Here is a 21372-nt window from a genome sequence, read left to right on the forward strand (position 1 = left end):
AATTAACTTTAATTCATAGAGCAGAAGCATTCTTAGCTGAGCCCCAGAGACCATAATACTTGTAACTTCAAAAGAAATTACAGAAAATTAATGATCAGCTGAAGGCTAAGACTGAAGCTACACAGAACTGACAGGGACTGTTAAAGATTTGAGACTTACCTTCTATAATACAAATGAAAACAGATACACCCTGAACCACAGTCTATAAAAATGTTAAAAATCAGCCCTATAAGTTACCATGCAGTCTATAATGAATTCACTGCTACTTAAACCAGCAACTAAGTAGTACACTTTGGTTTGTTTTATCCTTTAGTGTGAATTTCATATTATTCACAACACTAATAATTTAAAGATGAGAGGAGGGGAAGTCTGCAGGATGCAGGCAACTTTTATCCCCTTATGAAGTTAAAAGGTATGGAATTGTATATGACATCACACACCACATTTTGTATCAATGTTTATATTTAATTTCCTTTTCCATTTCATGGAGCATGTTGCAGCACCTAAGCTTCTGACTGCTTTTTTAAAATGAAACTTTCTGAGCATTTAAAATAATCTTATAGGGACTTCTCCTGTACTTTGGTTTCTTCTTGGCTTATGGTCGCTGGAGAGTTCATGTACTCCTGATAAATTGCTTTCTTACATCCAAAGCGCAAAGGCCCTTATCATTTACTCGCTGGCTTCATTCAACACATTTACTCCAAGGAATACTTTGTCAAAGAGTTCTGGTTTCCTCATACTTTATTTCTTACAACTGATTTGTCTGATCTTTCCTATTCTAGTGGTTAAGTCAACTTTGAATAAATAGCTTTAAATATTAATTTAAAATTCAAAAAAGATAAGGAATTGGCAAGCCTAGGGACTGCAGCCCTGTGTCTCTCCACAGGACATTGATACTGCAGAATGTGAAGGGTGGGATTTTTCTTCTAATAGCTCTTCTTCCAAAGCACTTCAGCTATATAGGCTTCATGATATGGGACAGATTTATTTACGGGTTCTAATGAATAGGATTTGATTGAAGTATAAACAGGTCAAATACTTTTCTACAGCTTTTTTTTTTTTTTTCCTGTTTGTATGCTAGTTTTTGTAACATGGTTATTTTGCTATTACTGTAACAGATGTGTCTTCAAAGTACTCAGGAAAAACAACTAGAAAGTTAATTTTGTTACTGTGTAGATTGAGGTGTATTTGTGAGGATGTGTATGTGTAGGTACTGGGGTGATTGTTTCTTTTTACTTAACAGAAAGCCCTATGTCTACAGTGAGGAAAAGCAAGTTCTTTCACCAGAAGAGGAAAACTGACTTGCTTAACATTTCTAAGATGGCTATTTTAATTTGGCCCATGTCAGAGCAACTGCAAGATGTCTTTATGTAAAGACCATTGAGTGGATTATAAAATTAATAGCTAGAATGAGGTTACAAAACTCTATGGACAATTACCCACTTCATGTAATGTGACCACTCTAAGAATAATAGCTTAAAAAGAGGTCAAGATGGAATAGAAAAGAAAAAAGAAACAATAGAAAAGGTCCATCTAAGTGACTAAGCACACCGGTTGAACAACAGACAGAAATTTTTACAGGATGTCCTGTACTATTGAATTTATCTAAAACATCTGTTTTCAAGCAATATTATCTAACGTCTTCTACTTCTCAAAAGATGTACACACACACACAAAAAAAAATAAGCATTAGTCCTGTGCTGGATTAATATTCCAAGTGACAGTGAAATGATCTCCAGTTTTGATTTCTGGCTTTCTTCTGCAAATTACATAATAAACAAATAAAAGAAGTACATTCTATTCTTTTAAAGTACAAGTCAGAGTATGCACTGAAGTGTATAATTTACAACACAACAAAGCATATATTTTTGCATGGGCATGTCCCAGAATGTTTGCAAAATAAAGACAGTCTTCATACAACAGACAAAAAAAAAAATAAAAATAGTTTAATGTGTAGAGAAATTAGAAGTTCTTATGGATCAATGATTATTGAAACCCCTTGCAGATGTCAACAGAATGCGATTTTAAACTTTAATTTGAATAATCTGTAATATATAACTTTATATATGCATATATAAATAATATATAATAAATAATAAATAATAAAATAATATATATGTATATATATATTAAGGAAATTGCTAAGAGTTGACAGATAGAGGTTACTTTCCACAGTACTCCTAATTAATTTCTTCTCTGGTATAATCTGAACCTTTAAACTAATGACAGTGTTTTAGTTAGATTCAAGAGGCCTTTTCTATTGTTAGACACATGCTCTTTCAGGTAAGAGATAAAAATAAAGGACCTAAATTCATTACTCTTTCTGATAGGAAAAGAGTATTATCTTTAGCCTTCTTGTCAAATCTCAGACTAGACAGTTCCATTCTGTTGTCCTGAATTGCCCATCTAATTTAATGTAGATAAGGCATTCCTCATGACTTCCTGTCCTAAACTATTGGTTCGATTGCTATATGCTAATGATCAGTGCTGTGTTTCATAGGTGAGTAAATTCAAAATTATCTGCAGCAGTGTATGATTTCATAAGTGCGTAGGAGACTTCAAGATGAAACATGCTATATATAAGAATGAGCTTTATTATACCTGAAAAAATACATAAACAGACATGTCCTTATTAAGAAGATATCACTGATTGAACATCATGAACTTTTCATTGTAAGTCCCTTCTGGGTGCAGCATGAGGTATTACTCATACTTAAGTTTTCAGTGGGCTCAAAACTTCACCCAGAAAAGTCTTACCATGTTTGTGACTTTTTGCTCGTAACCTGTACAATTTTTACAGAAAATTACTATGATGGGTTCAGCTAGGTGCTTCAATTGACGCAGCTACCTTTCAACAGCCTGATTCAATTTTTAGCACTGCCCCAATAGTCTGATATTTTTTATTTTCATGTGAGCAGAAAGCTGTGCACTGATACAGGAAGGAAAGACCTGATGAAACTTAAAATCATATGCCTGCAGAATAATCTTTTTCTTTTCTTTCTTTTTTTCTTTTTGTGGAACAGCCAAAAAAGTTCCTTTTGTTTTACTATAACAGCTTACAGCAGAGCAGTATTTCCCTAGTGATCCCTAAATTTGAAACATTTGTTTCAGAAATTTTAACCAATAAAAGAAAAGGGGGGCAAAAAGGGTCATAAAGTGGTTAAAGCAGATTGCCTTCAACACACAAAAAATTATAATTGGATAATTAGTGTAGGAATTAGTAACCTTTCATTTCTATTTTTCTACCCAACTCTGAAGTATTGAGCACGCACCATAATCCTTAAATGATCAGTATTAATCACTGATTTTAGAAGATGCCTATCTATTTAGGATTCTTTTCAGGACCCTTCCTAGCCTCTTGCCATCACAAGGTGAAAACCTTTCTTTCTGCATTGAAGTGTTAAGCTCTTATTGTAATTTTATTGCTGCAGACGGCAATTCTGAGAAGACACAGAAGACCCAATGAGATGTTCCTTCGGGCTACATCCTTATGTACCCACACATTCATACGTTGCAAGCAGTGCACGCAGTGCTTAGGTTTTCTATATGTTGCTGTAAAAATGGAAGCAGATCCCTCCTGTTTACACCCTGTTCTTGGTGCTCTGCTATTGACACTCAAATTTTTGCAAATTGTACACACCCAAATAACCCAAAAGATCTAGAAGGATTGAATATTCCTGTCTTAAGGGTTTCAATGCATTTTAGTTTTGTAGTTGTTGCTGGAGTTGGTGGTTTCTTTGTAGTCACTCTTGGCAGCTGAAAGGAGAGTGTCTAGTTTTCAGAGTGCAGAGAAAATCCAGGTAGCAAAAGGCTAGCTCATCCAATTGCGAATTCAACTTGCCTGTGATTCCTTTTTCAGGAAGAAATAAGGATACATAGGACAGATGATACTTAGAACCACGCAACACTTCATATGACTATTGTCCCAATTATTTTAAGCACCTGAGTTAGCTACTTAAAAATAATAACAATAATAATAATAATAATAATAATAATAATAATAATAATAATAATAATAATAAAAATAGGCAAATATACTTATCAGCGGTGTGAACATACAAAATTGAAGAGAAAATTACATTAAAGGAGTTGCATGTCATGCACCTGCAAATGAATGTTAGGTTCTTTCTAATATTTAGATTATCCATTCTTTACTTTCTTCAACAGTAAACTAAGTTCCCAGATTTTACACAGACTCAGTATAATTTGAAATGTAAAGATAACTTTGAAACTGATACAGTGTCAATCTTCACATTACTGCCTATATTTTCCTTATTATACAAAATGCCAGCAAAAGTTTTGGGACTATTCGTAATAGATTGATAAACAATTTTTGTTCTTTTTTTTTTTTTTTTTTTTTTCTTTTTAACTGTAGTAAAGCAGGGAGGAGGGACCTACTTCACCATATTTTACTGGAGTTTTTGGACACTGTGCAATTCAAAGGAAATTAAGTGGAGAAGATAAAGTAAGGCTAAAGAACTCATTCAACTTTTCAAAAGATAAAACATTAAGAAAAATGCTTTCATTCTATCTATACTGTGAGCAGTTCATAGGTTCAGCTATGCAAATTTACTCATTGACCTAGGACCCCATATTTCTCAATTTGTAGTGAAGAAGGTCATCCAAATTAAAAGTCGTGCTTCTGAGTGGTTTCTATTTTTGTTAAGTAAAAGAAATACAAGCAGACACTGAAAAATTTTGTACTTTTAAGCTCTCATACTGTTCTTTGAATACGTAAAAGCATGATATTTTGCTTTTACTGAATATAAGAGAATTTTAAATATCCTAGTTTAAATGTATTTGGAGTTGTAAATCCATGTAGTTCTTTCTAATTTCCTGATCCTAGATGAATATTCAGGTTTTCTGGACAGTTGAAAAAGTCTAGTCCTAGGAATTTCTCCTAGGAGAAAATCCTTATTCTCAGCCGATTTGCCTGGCTGTGTACCTCAGAGCACCACATAAGAGATTCCAGTCAGTAGGTTACAATGCGCTGATCATTATGAATCTCACTACGTCTCAGCTCCAAACTTGCGCTCAGCAATATTCCTACTCTTGCATGCTCTCAAACCAGTTCTCTAATCTACCAAAGACAGACACAGTAGGATGGGCACACATACACATGACAATAAATAGTTTTTAAAACATCATCATATTTCCAGATAACTAGATTTGTTCAAGGATCAACAGGAAAATGAAAAAGAAATTTTCTGTAGTTTGTGTCCAACCAATGACTGACAGTATTCCAGACATTTTTTATCTAAATAACTGGGCAAATTTCTGCAGCAAGAGAAACTGAAATTGATAAATCAAATATGCAATACCAGCATAAAAAGTTTCCAAAATACTGTTGCAACAACAGCATGCTGAGTATGGTAGAACAGATACAGTATTATTAACGGCAATGTGGGACACTGTAGTTTGCTGTTGGTTTTACTGGTGAACATGAACACCTTTACATTTTTCAGAAGATTTTCTTCTTATTTTCCTGCTACAGAGAAACAACTAGCAAATTCTTTCAAGAACAGAAGGTAGCCTAGGATTGACTGAAATGCTGGAGGGACATGCAGACTACTGCAGTCATAAGGGGTGGTCTAAGCTAGCCTCCCTCAGGATGCAGATTTAATACCACCTGCCACATTGTGTACTGCAGTACATTTCCTAAGTCAAAAAAAAAGAAATTGCTCCTCAGAAATGTCATGCTTAGAAGGTGATCAAGGACAAGAAAACTTGCCAGTATCTACTGAGTGACTCAAATATTTTTATGGTGTAGGAAATTATCCCATTCACCCCTTGGCACAAGCACAGAGAGGATGGAGCATTAACATTTATAAGGGTGGGTGAACTTTCTGATCAGTCTGGGCATAAATACAAGCGTATTACAGCATAAATACAAGCATGGCATCCTTTGGTGATTTTCCTTTTGCTCCTGTCTTCATTCCTTTCACAACCTTATCCATATTGAAGAGGAAAATTCACTAAGCCACTAGATTTCAAAAGATCATGGAAGGTGAGGAAGCAATTCATATTCTGATTCATAGGCAAAAATAACTTTTCCCTGTGTTTTACTGTATTTAAATGCTAATAATGGAAACCACTTGCCAAATGCATTTAGTCTCTGACAGACCAACACATATGTGATCTCCTAATTTACAGCTTGCATGTACAGATGTTCACACTTAGTAAAAGGATACCTAATAGCATTTTAAAATTAAATGTGTGTTGATTATAGGTGTTTCAAACCCCAACAACACAGCAACCGAACTGATAAATGTCTTCACGCCTCACCATGTCTCATGCTCTAACAACATTTTTGTAACAAACCAAAAAAATCCCCAGCACTTCAGTTACATGTACACAAAATAAATGTTATTAAAAAAGTCTGAATGAAATCTTTCATTAACTTTTTTCATCTATGATCTGATTCCAAGCTGAAACATTTAGATTGCTACTAGGTTTATGTAGCCGAAAGCAGAACCACAGTTTGTTCACAGACATTGCTTGCTGTCTGCAGTTTTTTTATCCCTTTGCAAAACTTTGAACCCCATCCAGCTTTGACACACTGCCTCTTCAGTTAATAACTATCAAGTTTCCCCTTGTCTCCTGTCTACTTTTCTTTGAGGCAATTGCGCACTCAGCACCCCGAGATAATAACACACATCTATAAGATAAAAGCAATGGCATTAATGTAATTGTCTGCCTTTCTCTCTTTAGCCTAATCTTTTTTTTCCTTCAGTTTTGACTGCCTCTGTGACACCTGTTTTTGTCTCCTCTGATCCTACGACAGGTTTTCCGCTGACAAGGTTTTTGCCTGACAGAGATTCTGCCAGACAAGAGCATAATAAAGTATGAAGAACTGCTTGTCAGAGTTTCTGCCAATGCTCACATGAAATAGGGGAAAAAAAAAAAGAGTGTTTTGGTTTTTTTTTAAAGGGGCCCTATGCTGGTCACTTTTGGCCTGTCAGGAAAACAGCCTCCTTGGCCAATTCCTGCAATCCAAACAGGTGGGTTTTTTTATGTTTTCTTTCTATAAACACAGAAAAAAATATAAATGAATAAATAAATAAATCTTCAATAGTAGAAAACATGATTGCAGAAAAAAAAAAAAAAACACAAAACTTTCTCCTAACTTCTACATTGCATAACCATTTTTTAAACACAGAACTGACTCTTAAGTACATAAATACAGTAGAAGGCTTTTTCCCACTTTTCCTTGTTGATAGCTAGTGTGTTCAAAGGAATGAGCAATACAGGACCATGTCATTCCATGTTCTCAGACAAACATCTGGGCTACCAAACACTACCTGCATGGTCATACTTCATAAATGAGACAACCGACTCTAGACCATGATAAGGAAGATGAGACACATCCTCTTCTCTTCTGCAGGATTTGGATCTTGCTGTGCTTTCGTGTCAGAGTATGCATTTGTGCTTGTGTAAAGGAGGATTTCAGAACTGATGCTTCACCTGATATAGATGAATGATGGGAAGGTCCCAGCATACAGTTGCTTTTGTGTTTGTTGACATCATCTGTTGACAAAACTCTGCTAGAGACAGCAACTACTGACTAATGCATAGTGCACCAAGTGGCCTTCACTGGACTGGCCATCCTTTCTAGACATTACCTTGCAACCTCAGTCCATTGGTCCAGAACCACTACTTATACTCAGGCTCTTCGCTGTCTACCTAAGCTACACCACAAATGTGCCTGTCTGACTTCTGGATGATACTCAGACCCAAATTGCAGTGTGGTCTCCAGCCCTGTCTGTGACATAACCTTTTTTGTTCCTGACTGAAGGCCCTGCAAGGACCCTTGGCCTGACTTAAAAATCCTAAAAGCAGAGGATCAGGCAATTCCAAAATATCGGAAGTCAAGCAGGTGGAGCAGAAGGCTGGCCTGGCTGACCAGGGATCTTCTGGAGCTTAGGCAAAAAAAGAAAATGTACGGCTGCTGGAAGCAGGGTGAGGCAACGTGGAAGAAATACAGGGACACTGTTCGCATTTGTAGGTAGAAAATTTGTGTGGCCAAAGCCAAACTAGAGTTGAAGCTGGCCAGGTCTGTGGGAGACAATAAAAAGTTTTTTTTTAGATATGTGAACAGAAAAAGGGGTCCGCTACTTGATGGGGAAGGTCACCTCACAGAAAAGGACATAGGCAAAGCAGAGACGTTTAATGCCTTCTTTGCCTCCATCTTCAACGCTGATGATGGGCTTCGGGACCCAGGGTGCCCTGAGCTGGAGGACCATGACGGTGGAAATGATAAGCTTGCAACCGACCCTGAACGTGTGCGGGATTTGCTGCTCCACCTGGCTGGCAGGCTGGCAGACTGTCACTAGTGGGGTCCCCCAAGGCTCCATTTTAGGGCCAGTCCCCTTCAATGTTTTTATAAATGGTTTGGATGTGGGAATAGAAGGTGTTTTGAGCAAATTTGCTGATGACACTAAACGTGGAGGAGTTGTGGACTCTGTTGAGGGTGGAAAGGCCTTGCAGAGAGATCTGGACAGATTGGAGAGCTGGGCAATCACCAACCACATGAAGTTTAACCAGAGCAAGTGCCGGGTCCTGCACATGGGATGGGGCAACCCTGGCTATCAGTACAGACAGGGCAACGAGACGCTGGAGCGCACCCCTGCAGAGAGGGATCTGGGGGTTATGGTTGACAGCAAGTTGAATATGAGCCAGCAGTGTGCCCTGGCACCCAGGAGGGCCAACCGCATCCTGGGGTACATCAAGCACGGCATTGCTAGTCGGTCGAGGGAAGTGATTGTCCCGCTCCACTCTGCGCTGGCGCGGCCTCACCTCGAGAACTGTGTGCAGTTCTGGGCACCACAGTACAAAAAGGACGTAAAGCTGTTGGAGAGTGTCCAGAGAAGGGCTACAAAGATGGTGAAGAGCCTAGAGGGGAAGACATATGAGGAGCGTCTGAGGTGACTGGGCCTGTTCAGCCTGGAAAAGAGCAGACTGAGGGGAGACCTCATCACGGTCTACAACGAGGGGGAGTGGAGGGGAAGGCGCCGATCTATTGTCTTTAGTCACCAGTGACAGGACCCGCGGGAATGGTGTCAAGCTGAGGCAGGGGAGGTTTAGGCTAGACATCAGGAAGAGGTTCTTCACTGAGAGGGTTGTTGCACACTGGAACAGGCTCCTCAGGGAAGTAGTCACTGCACCAAGCCTGTTGGAGTTTAAGTGTGCACTTAGTCACATTGTCTGAATTTTTAGGTAGACCTGTGTGGTGCCAGGAGTTGGACTCTATGATCCTTATGGGTCCCTTCCAACTTGGGATATTCTATGATTCTATGATTCTGTGATTCTATGACTTGTTCCCTTCACCATGCCTGAGGCTGGTAATATACCCTCTTCATTGTTCTGCCCTCCTGGGTCAGACCCTGGGAGACTGTGTCCATTAGTGCAGACATGGCCTGTGCTGGATTTGTCCTTGGCTCCTGGTTCAGGCCCTCTTGCTGGGCAGCCCCACTCTTGCCCCTTGACACATGGATTGACAGTACCCTTCTATTACATTGGCTAGTCATTCACCTTCAATCTTTCCTATCTCCTAGTCTTCGAAATCTAATGCCTCCTTCCTATAAGCCATTAGCACCTTCGTAAAGATATTCTCTCCCCTTAAAAATGGTGAAATTGACGCCAACATGTATTTTACTGGGACTAACACCATCTGACTGACATACTGTATACAGTGAGATAGCAGCCTAGTTGGTAGTTATGGATTTGTGGGATGAATCTGGAGGATTTCCGTCTTAATCTAGCTGCACCTCAAATTACATAGTGTGATTCATAAGTTCACAGAAAAGTATAGGTTGGAAGGGATTTCTGGAGATTTCCTGGTGCAGCCTTCTATTGAAAGCAACGCCTTAAATCAGGTTATCTAGGGCTCTAGATTTGTCAGTTTGAAGGTTCAATATTTACAGTGAGGGATATTCCACCACTTCTTCAGGACACTTACTCTATCTTTTATGCAGCCTTGAAAATTGTAATGAAAATGCAGCAGGCACTGACCACCTGTTAACACCATTCTGTTAGGATGGAGTACTGAAGCATCATTTCACAAAGGCAAGACAAGACCATGGTGATGCTTAACCCTGTGGTGGCTCATGGGTTCAAGACCATGAGATGCTTTCTCATGTGTGCTAAACCCCCTCAGTTTTCTGAGGAAAACTTCCTGTCCCTAAGTTGATGACAGCTGAAGATGTTCAGATTCTTGGAAGACAGGTTCATACAGCCACCACCACCACCCCTCAACCAAATAAGACACTTGCAAAGGACTGCCATAAAATTCATGTGCTGCAAACATTTCACAAAGCTCCTGTTAAATATCTTTCAGAAAATTTGTTTGTAAACAGTTAGAATATAATTAGACAAGTCATTGAGACTCATATTATAAATTCTTACATTATGTTTTCTATTTCTAAAATCCGGATGGAAATGGGATAGTAACGTAACACTGTTAAATAACCTGAGGCAAGTTTCCTCATAATGGTGCTACAGCTAAAGCCAAAATTCTTCCTGGGAAGTAATAAATAAATAAATAAATAAAATTCTTTTGAATTTCACATTTGCAAAACAGAAAGCTGAGGTAAAGTTACCCATGGTATCATCATTACTTTGTAACACCTGAAAGCAGTATGAATTTTTTATTCTTCCAGTCAAGTCCCATGTTAACCTTATGAAGCTATATAGAACGGAGTGGTAGGGTTTGTTTCATTTAGAGCTCTTTCAATTTGTGTTCTGCTTAACCTACTGAACTCTAGTTAATTAAGATGTTCCTATAAACAATTAAGCTTCTTGTAGGATCGTTAAGAAGATATAAAAGTTTATGATGTAATAAAGTGTAATAAAATGATAAAGTGGTTAGTACATCACAGCAGTTCATGTGCAGCAGCATAGGTGTTAAAAGAGACAAGTATGCAGGTACTATGACCTGTATATCCTGAAGACTTGTGGATGCATATCACAGAAGAAACGTCGCCATTGCTGCCCCAGAAATCTGCTGGTGATTTGTACCCCCAGGTCTTATGGGATTTATCCTGATCATATGGGAATCAGCCATCTAGTTCCAGACACTTTTTTGCTCCTGTGCTGATGTTATGCTATGTAGTGAACTTCTTATCATAACACTTAAGGGGCAAGATAAGGGTTTTACTGACTACCTTTTCAAAAAGCAGCCTCTACTATGTCTGGGAAGAGGGATTCCAAGTGCTAATAAAAATCATCGTTTCTCTTGCCTTCACTCTATTTTGCATATAGAAAGTCTATTTTTTTCCTTACTGGATTCTCTCCTTAGGGAGAGAGGGCAAGTTATCCAAGTTATCTCCTAGCATTTTAGCCTATGTTATTGGGTGCACTAAAGGAGATGAAACCTACTCTGTAAAAAATAATTTCAATAATGATGGGCACCAAATAAGAATATCTTGCTTTTTTGTAACATTCTCAGTCTAAACCTCTCTGGGCATTGTATAGCTAGTCTAGGTAGATTATAGCTATAAAAGTGGCCTTATGTGTATTTCAGAGACTGGGAAATTTATGTACAGGGAAGCTACTTGAGCAGGACTGCAAAATGTTAGGCAACAATGGAGATGGATAATGAAGATCTGGATAATGAAGATTATGTTTTCAGTTTATATTATCAGGAAGAGAATTGACATGGGCAGAGAAAATTTGTATCTATGATGAACAGATTTCTGATTGTTTCCTAAAACACTGTTCTAGAAATAAGTTATTCTTGCCCCAAACTTTGTGTCTATCTGAGCCACTTAACACATACATGAAATGTCTAGAAAAAAAAAAAATTACAAAACTCACCCACGAAAGAGAGAGCAAAAGCAGAAATACTGACAACTCTTTTTTAACCATTACAGAGAATTGTTTATTTTTGTAGCCACTTTTCTGTAAAGTATACCTGCAGAAAAGTGCTAAATGCAGTTATACAGAGCAAGAAGACATGATGCCCGCCAATCATACAGACAGAAGTTGAGATTCACAGCAGAAGAATTGTGCTTTTGTACAAGAAATCTTTCTACATGTATATAAATCTTGTATGTAGATATGTAGACACTGTAAACAATTTCATGGTATTCTTCCAAAATGGGGCTAAGATAAGTCACCTCCAAATCAGTTGCTAACACAAAGCGGACTGTCTGGTTGCAAACAAGAATTGCCAACGAGCATCTGGTGGTTTTAATCCCTGTTCCATGAGAATAGAGTGTTATTAGACATTTAAGATTTTCATACAATAAAATACTCATGATGAGAAAGGGCTTGAGAGCTTCACTTGAGAGCCCTTTTTCACATGAGACAGGGCGGTGTGAATATAGCCCAACTCAGAAGGAAAGGGCACCATGCTTCAGAATGGGTCACAGTCTGTTTAAGGCTTACTTGGCTTTGGAGCAGTCCTTAGCTGACTGTTTAACGTCTGGTTGGGGTAATCTCGTCTGACCACATCCAAGGGATATTAACATTTTCAAACCTGTGAGCCAGTAGAGTCATGAGAGGAAGACCTAACCTCTTCCTGATTGAGTCAAGCTTTATGACATCCTGAGAGTGGCAAGGAAGAAGAAAAAAAAAATATTTTAAATCTGAATGGATCCCCCTGAGAAATCCAAAGTGTGTGTGAACTTACAAGTTTCAGAGACTGTGGTTTTCCCACAGAAAAAGCCTTCCTCAGCACCTGCAGAAAGGTAAATTTCCACGAGGACTAAACCCTTGACCATGTAGTTATGTAAGTATCAACTGGATACAAAGACAGAAAAGAAAGTATTTTTATTCGATCTTGGGGCAATTATTTCCTTTATGTCACTTGTATCTGTCACTTGTATCTCTTTTGCCCAGAAAAACTGTGGATGCCCCATCCCTGAAGGTATTCAAGACCAGGTTGGACAAGGCCCTGGGCAACCTGATCTAGTGGGTGGCATTCCTGCCCGTGGCAGTGGAGTTGGAACAAAATGACCTTGAAGGTCCCTTCCAACCAAGCTGTTCTATGATTCTGTGATTCCATGACAGACCTTTGAAACAATATTATTTGTCTTGGATGCCCTAGTGCTTGGCTATTTTCTTTTGTTTTTACCTCAGCTCAACTTGCATTAAAGATGATCTCAGACTAACCCAAGGCAAACCCTGCATCACATCATTCCTATCAATGTGGCAGGCTTTAAAACCAGATACTGGGTCAGAGTACCCACAAGATAATAGATTGCATCTTCTCCATGCTTTACTGACCACTTTGGGAATTGCTGATGAAAGGAAGGAAAAGGAAAGACACAAGCAGGAGGGACTTACAAAAAGAGCTTACCAGTAATGAATCAGGTAAAGTTCCTGGAAGCAACTGACTAATGAAAAATATGTCTCATCCTTCAGGGTCAAAAGGAAGTTATAACATGGTTTAAAAGGTTTTTGTCGGTAAAATACAGGAAAAGCCAGACTAGACCTAAAATAGTTTTACTTATAAAGTCATGAAGAGTTGGCCTTTGCTATCAATGAATTGAGATAATTTCTTTGCCAAAAATCTCTATGTAACTAAAAAAGATAAAGCTATAATGCTCTCAAGTCTTTTTAAAGCATTTTAAAGAATTAACTTAGCTGAAAACAAAGAAACAAGTATGCTTGCTATGCAGAAGTTGTGACTCTTTTTTAAATATTATGAAACAATACAAAAATAACCCTTTATTTTACCACTAAATTGTAATAGTAGGATTATATTTCCACTTTCCCTTTTTAGTGTTTATATTCTATTATCCCAATTTTAAAGTAAAGAATAACATGGCAGTTCTGCCAGCTTTTAGAGAGACTCTAAGATCTGTAACATGTTTTGATTTTGTTTGTTTGTTTGTTTTGCTTTGTTTTGTTAGAGATGACCTTAGACTTCCCAAACCTGGATTTCTATCACTTGACAGTTTTGGACTGTGAGAAATATAGAAACCCTGCTCATTCTTATTTCAACATAGTGCTCCTCTTCCACTGCCATGTAGCTCACATTTAAAATCTAAGCTTTCTTCCTAGATTAAGCCCATTCGGCAAGTTCAGGGTAAGGGAGGGATGGAATTTTTAACATATCCACAGAATTCTTCTTACTCTATATTTATTTGCTCCTTTCCTTCCTTTCCTTTTCTTTCACTTCACCTTTCTTTTACCTGATAACTTCACAATTTACCATGTAGAAATCACCACTCAGTCATTTGGAAAGAAGAACTCACAGTCATATCATACATTTGGGTTTTACAACAGAGCATTCTCCGTTTTTGGGTGGTCATTCTTTTTGTTGTTAGTCTCATTTACAGCAAGCTAGTGCATGCATTATACAAATAGTGGAAGCAGAAACCTTCCTTCACAAGACAAAAGTAACCTACATGATGAGTCTCTGAGCATAAGTATTCACTGAGTATGAGGTTTTAAGATGGAAAGGAGTAATGGATTTGCTCTGTGTGATGAAATTTCCTAATGTATATTCTATCTAAACTTCAAGGAACCTAATCTCAAAGGTATTTGAAAAAACTGCCTGGCCAAGTGCCTGACTGGAGATGGAACCATACTCTGTTCATACTTCTCTTCATACTCAGAGTTCATACTCTGAGGTACTCATAGAGGTACTAAGGAGTACTTGAATATGTAGCCCTCCTTGAGCTGTGCTGATCGGCATGATGCAGAGGAAAAGACAGCAAAGATTGCTAGAGAACTCTTGGACAAAGAGCACTAGAGTGATCACCGGGAGAAGAAGGGAGGAGGACAATAAAAATGTTCACAGGATACTTCTTTGGTAGAACAGATTGAACAATGTGAAATTCAGATAGTCCAAGAATGCATAATATATCAAAAAGATCTAAAAGACATATTGCTGCTGTCTGATGTCTGATTTGAGTTTTATCAGTGATCAGTTTGAGGGTATGATATAGAACTAGCATTTTTAATTTTCTAACTCTCTTTGAAACAATACACTAGTAATTTCAGACAAGTTTAATCAAATTATTATCTTTTTTTTTTAAGTCTCTGCAAAGTCTGAGATATCGAAACAAAAAGAAACAGAATGAATGTCATAGTAGTTTTAGAGTGCTATGATGTATTTCACCTCAACACAGCTTATTAAAGTGGTTGAAGAAAAAAAAAAAGGTAGACTACTTCAAATTGATATCGCATTGCATCTTTTGATCCATGTACAAGAGTATTTCTGCTAGTAGCACAGTAGTCATGCTGACACAAATGACAAGCACACAAAGTGAAATCAACATCTTTATACTGAAGACTTGCTAAATTTCTTTCCTCATAAGGTAAGATATGTCTGGAGAGTGGCAAGTGTTGGTTTTCTTCATTGATTCTAATAAAGTTTACGTGATTTTTTGTGCCAAAGCCAGTGAAGCATCATTACCATCTCCATATAATGTGGTACTTGTAATATAACAAAAATATCAGAAGAAGCCAGTCCAAATATTCAAGAAAGTCTCTCTCTTTTTTTTTTTTTTTTTGGTAGTCATCTTACTATCTTACTTCTACATTATTTAAAGGCCACAAAACAGCAATTGCTCGTGTTAAAATCAATTGTACTAAAAAAGAAAAACAAACAACTATTAATATTTTAATAGGATTTTTGTTTCACTGTAAGGGCTATACCAAGTACCTTAACAATTAAAAAAAAAAAAAAAAGGAAATAAGCATAAAAGTTGAGGTCTAGGAAATGGCTTCTCAAGTTTAAACCATTCAGCTTTTGTTTTAGAAAATAAATCTCCTTCCAAACTGAATATATGAAGCCCAGGATTCATATGGAAACAAATTAGAACAGTCTATTCATCCAAATCCCTCAAAATATCTATAGTTTCACACTAATAATAACCTATTCCCCATTATGTACAGCAGTTCTAGGGAATGCTATTATACTCCATGCAGTTTTGGGCATCAGCCTTAAAAATGGTGGTGGTAGGATTACCACTATCATAGAGGGGTGCATGGTAAAAACTTGATAAGCTGAACTTTTGCCAACAGAATCACTTATTTGACACACACAAAAAAAAAACTTCTCTGATGAGTCTGCTCAAATACAGACATCCTACTTTGGCACCTTCAAACAGATAAAAATTGAACTTGCAGGCAAGTATTCCTTTCAAGATGTGTGCAGCTCATTTCAGGTGAGCAAAGAAAAACATGATAAAGATGAAGGAAGCAGGAAAATAACAGCAACAACAATAAAACAGGACAGCAGCTGCTAAGTGTAATAATACTGTGGTGGCTTTATGCCTTTTCTTGTCCACTCCAAAAATTTCAACATTTTAAATGGCAGTTGTTAACATGTATTAACTCTGCACAGATTAGTCAAGTAATGCATGAGAAGACTGGAGTTCTAGGCCATTTTTGATCAACTGAGTTAATTATGATTCTAGGTTATTAGAACTGAATAAGCACGGTACTTCCTGTTGGAAACACCTATTCTTTGATGATTACATTCAGTAAAGCACTACACCATATGCTAAGCATTTGAGTTGAAATTCATTAATAAAAATCTGAAGGAAACCCTTAATTAAAGCAACAGAAAATAATATTTTCATTCAAGGAGCAACTTCTGAAAGTACAGTGCCAACAGTTTAAAGAAAATCACTTCTGAACAGCACCCTGATTCAGTCATTTTAAAATCCAGGTGCTACAGTGCAATGAATTGTTCAGTCTACTGAATGTAGCTGTCAAAATTCTGGAAAAAAAAGTTAAGATCAAAGACTGAAGCAGATGCATCACAGTCTCCAGGAAGTAATTTATAAGCCTGTGCTTTGAGAACATATATGAAACATACATCTGACTAGTCTTGCTCTGCCATAAAATGTAAATACTCCAGATGAATGTATACAAAGTGTACTAAAAAAAAAAATAAATCAGAGCATTCTTTGCTCAGTGCAGTAGTAAAACAAAGACTCAATAATAATATATAGCTGTATTAAGTTTTCTACATGGAATGTTAAGTACTCAGGTACAGGAGATGGTGATGCCTCCATGATTATAACATTCACCTTTCTAGTTTCTGGACTTGTAAAACAGAGCCCTGTGGTTATCTCAGATTACTTTTACATTCTGATTTTAAACTCAACAACCTCACATAAAAGTATTTATCAGAAAAATCTGATCACACTTATAAGATGTATTGATTAAAAACAAGAAGTGGGATACCCATATGTGAGATTCCAAGTGCTAGACTCCTTCTTTCTATTACTCAACAGGAAGACACCCTGGAAAATAGCTAGATGAGTCTTCCCTACCATGGATCAGCAAAACCTCAGATGCTGATTCTACACAAAACCTGAAGTATGCCTGAACTTCAGAATTTTGTGAGGTTTAGTGATCCTTCCAAGAAATGTCAGTCTGGTTATACTGTGGCTGAAGATATTTTTCCAGGAATTAAGAGGAGTGAAAATAGGGATTGTCTCTAGACAATCGAGTACATAATACATCTGCAACCAACTACCATATCAGTGGCATCATGCTATTGTTAGGCAGGATGTACATACTATTATCAAGTGACACAGGACTGAATCATACCTACATTCCTGTTTTTTTGTTTTTTTTTCCAGGTATGTGAATGTTTTAAAAACTTCTCTGGCATTCTTTTCTGTTGAATTTGCTGAGCATTCACACTTACAATAAGTCAGCAGTCTCAGGCAGAAATACACACAATCATGCACTAAGTAAGTAGAGATCAAGTGCATGTTTGAGGTACTAAGCTTCCAACCCATGTCTCACTAAAATAAAATAAAATAAAATAAATAAAATAAAATAAAATAAAATAAAATAAAATAAAATAAAATAAAATTCAGAAAGTATAACACACTGATTGTCTGCTGGAAGTGGAGAATGAAGATTGTGCTTGCTTAGATGTCAATAGCCTGGACCATGAGAAGAAATCTTCAATTTCTTCTGTAAGCATAGTCTTCCTGTTTTTTTTTTTGTTTGTTTGTTTTTTGTTTGTTTTTTGTTTTTCTCCCCATCTTAGGTATTCTCCTTTGCCATGTAATTGTTTATTCAGCTCTGTCTTTCTGTCTCATATATATCTTAATCCAGACTGTCAAGAAAAATGAAGTCAAATGCACAAAATAATTAAAAAAAAAATTGTACTTTTTCTTCCCATAAAAAAGTAAAAAAAAAAAAAAATTACACAAAAAGGAAGGCCTGCAAGTATAGTTTGATGCCTTATAAAATCTGGGGATTCTGATTCTTCTATTCTTTCTTCACCTACTTAAACATGGGGAAGAGATGTTCAACACACTGATCATGTGTGCATACTGTTAATGAGCCAAATAGGATACACCGATTTCACTCTGATATTCAAGTTCTGAAAGGTTGACATTGATATGTTTGAATTTCCATCAGTCTCAGCAACCTATTGGCTGACACTTATTTGCAATATAAACTCTGCTGTGCAACTATACGATAAACCTTTTGCCTTTCTGCTAAGGCCTGCTAGAACCACGTTACTTCCTGGAGGCTAGAATATATTTTTGAGCTGTACACAAGCTGCTGAACTCCTGTGGCATCTATTGCTCAAGTAATCGACCCTCACGTTTCCATCCTAGAAATCATTACAAAAAAACCACATACTTGCACAGACCCAGACTGCACCTACATACCTGCACAGATGAACAGGTATCACTACTGTCTGTGCCACTCCAGCTCTTAGTATTCACAGAGACTGAGAAAGATGGACAGAACAGAAAAGACAAACCCCGAACAGACATTTCTTACCATGTGCCACCCAGCCATGTTTACACTGATCACAGGTTCTCAGGTTAATCTTTCCTGGCTGAAAACATTCACATGTGCAATTTACCAGTGTACAGCGGATGGCCTGGAAAAAGAAACAGAAAACACATATTAACATCTTTCTCCCCTCTTGTACAAATTTGTTGTGAGAGCCACAAGGGTATTCTACAGTAACAAACAGCCTTCTAACATTCAAAGTATTGCTCATTCTTTTAAGTAGGGATTAATTTTCTTTCAAAAACATATATCAGTATCCCTGAGCAATGCTTATTCAATAATAACATATTCTGTTTTTCCATGAAGACGAATACAACTAAAGTGTTTGAAAGAATTGCTCTATTTCCTCTAGGATAAAAAGAAAAAAAAAAAGTGCAAAGACAAGGATTCTCTAAGTGTTCCACAAATTTTCTGATTTTGAATCACTGGCCTGAAGGAAAATGCTACTAGTGATGACTTCCCAAAACAGCACATCAGCTTAATTAAAACGAAGCATAAAACAAGGAAATGAAAACATCATATAAAAAGGAATACTGCAGATCTCTTTCCCCTCCCCCCAAGGTATCCAAAAGTTATTCACAAGTTTCCCTGTTGGAGCTCTCATAATGTGCAATTCCATTACATCAGAAAAGAGTCATGGATTTGACGTTTTCCTAAAATAGGGTAAAATTATGGTAGAAGAATAGGTCTGTCTCATAATACATCTTGTAACTTTACTTTTCTTCTTTCATTTTTGCCAATATCTGGGCCTAACACTTCATTTCTTAGCATTCTGTATTTGTCAAACATGTACCATAGAACCACAGAATATCCCAAGTTGGAAGGGATGCACAAGTATCATCAAGTCCAACTCCTGGCTCCACACAGGACTACCCAAAAATCAGACCAAGTGTCTGAGAGCATTGTCCAAACACTTCTTGAACTCCAGCAGGCTCAGTGCCATGACCACTGCCCTGGGGAGCCTGTCCCAGTGCCCAACCACCCTCTGGGTGCAGAACCTTTTCCTAACACCCAGCCTGACCCTCCCCTGTCCCAGCCCCATGCCGTTCCCTCGGGTCCTGTCACTGTCCCCAGGGAGCAGAACTCAGCGCCTGCCCCTCCGCTCCCCTTGTGAGGGAGCTGCAAGCTGCCATGAGGCCTCCCCTCAGCCTTGGGCTGAACAAACCAAGGGACCTCAGCTCCTCCTCATACGTTTTGCCCTATAGACCCTTCACCATTTTTGTAGCCCTCCTTTGGATGCTCTCCAATAGTTTATGTCGTTCTCATACCGTGGTACCCAAAATATACGTAATTCTCTCTTTTGCAAAAGAAGGAATTACTTCAAAGCAGTGAAGCTAAGATGCCAGTCCCATGCAGAGATCTAAAATTTGCTTATATAATACACCTCATTAAAATCTCCCCTCCATTTCAAAAATGATTTCAAAACCTACATAGGTTTACTTGAGAGAGGCTAACTATAGTCACAGAAAAGCAAATATTGAATGGGACTTTTTTAATGTGTAACAGACTTATGTTTTTAGTGTAGAAGAAGACCTCTGCACTTCAAACTGCTACTAATAAATCTACGGCACACATTTAGATGTAATTTGCATGGAGATTTCTGAGACATAGAGGCTTATTCTGATCATTCACAGATTAACAATCTACTGTAACTACCAGAGCTGCCAGGAAAAGATATCTCTATAGATTTAGATGCAATCAATGATTACACAGGGGCTAAGGTGGGGGAAGGGTGCTTAGCTCCTATGGCCGCAGACATACTGAAGCATTGTGAATTTGCTTGCATCTTCCAAACAATTAACACACTCCCATACACACTCCATCCATATCAGAAAAGAGTTACCTTAACAATATTGTCTTAAAGAAAATTACATTCAACATTAACTTGCCCAAGCTAGATTCCTTGGTTACTGACAATAAAAAAACATTCAAAGTTATTTTGTTTTCTCTCTTTACTTATCTATCTGCATCACACAGCATTTAAAGCCATTTGTAGTTCACTGATCCAATTAAAACCTGTATTTCTCCAATAAATTTCTGATACGGGTGTCCTTTTTTCCTCTGTCTTAACAGTTCTTTTACTACCTTTTACTCTCAAGAACCTTGCAGGGGAAAAAATATCCTGCTCTATTATGCCTGACACTTCAGGGTCTCAGTCCCAATGTCACCAGTCCAATTACTCATTAGCTAGGTTATAAAACACTGCTGTATGTATGCGTGATTAAAAGAATTAGCAATATGAAATATAAGGGTACCAAAGTGCTGACCGTGCAAGAATAATATATGTGTTTGTGGGATATGAGGAAAAAATTCTCCAGAAAGGTCCTGTTTCGTGTTCAATAGTTTATTGACTCAGTAATATATCAGGTCTCCACCAGTCAGTAATGGTGTTCTTTCTCTAATATGTTCATTAATTAATGAACTCTGTAATTAATTGTACTGCAAAAAGAAAGAAGGCCTTACAAAAAAGGATTTTTATGTTACGATAAAAGGTTTTCTCCACCTTTTTGAATTTCTGCACGAATGTGACATGTACTGTACACACACTGACATGTACATTTGCTGTACAGTATGTATAATGTGAGTAATATCCTTATAGCATATGTACATATACTAGATGAAATTGTGTCATTTGGTAGA

General features: G+C 37.4%; 1 protein-coding gene across 9 annotated transcripts in view; it reads right to left on the reverse strand.

The window, feature by feature from the left end:
• Positions 1-21372, reverse strand: part of LOC121061714 (zinc finger protein basonuclin-2) — a 324255-nt gene that overhangs the window by 82982 nt on the left and 219901 nt on the right. For all 9 annotated transcript variants that reach the window (XM_040540977.1, XM_040540976.1, XM_040540975.1 and 6 more), the window contains one exon: positions 18718-18820. In XM_040540977.1, the coding sequence (XP_040396911.1) occupies positions 18718-18820 (103 nt within the window). The remainder of the gene's footprint in view (positions 1-18717; positions 18821-21372) is intronic.

This window comes from Cygnus olor, chromosome Z, assembly GCF_009769625.2.
Source record: "Cygnus olor isolate bCygOlo1 chromosome Z, bCygOlo1.pri.v2, whole genome shotgun sequence".
In the NCBI taxonomy this organism is placed as follows: domain Eukaryota; kingdom Metazoa; phylum Chordata; class Aves; order Anseriformes; family Anatidae; genus Cygnus; species Cygnus olor.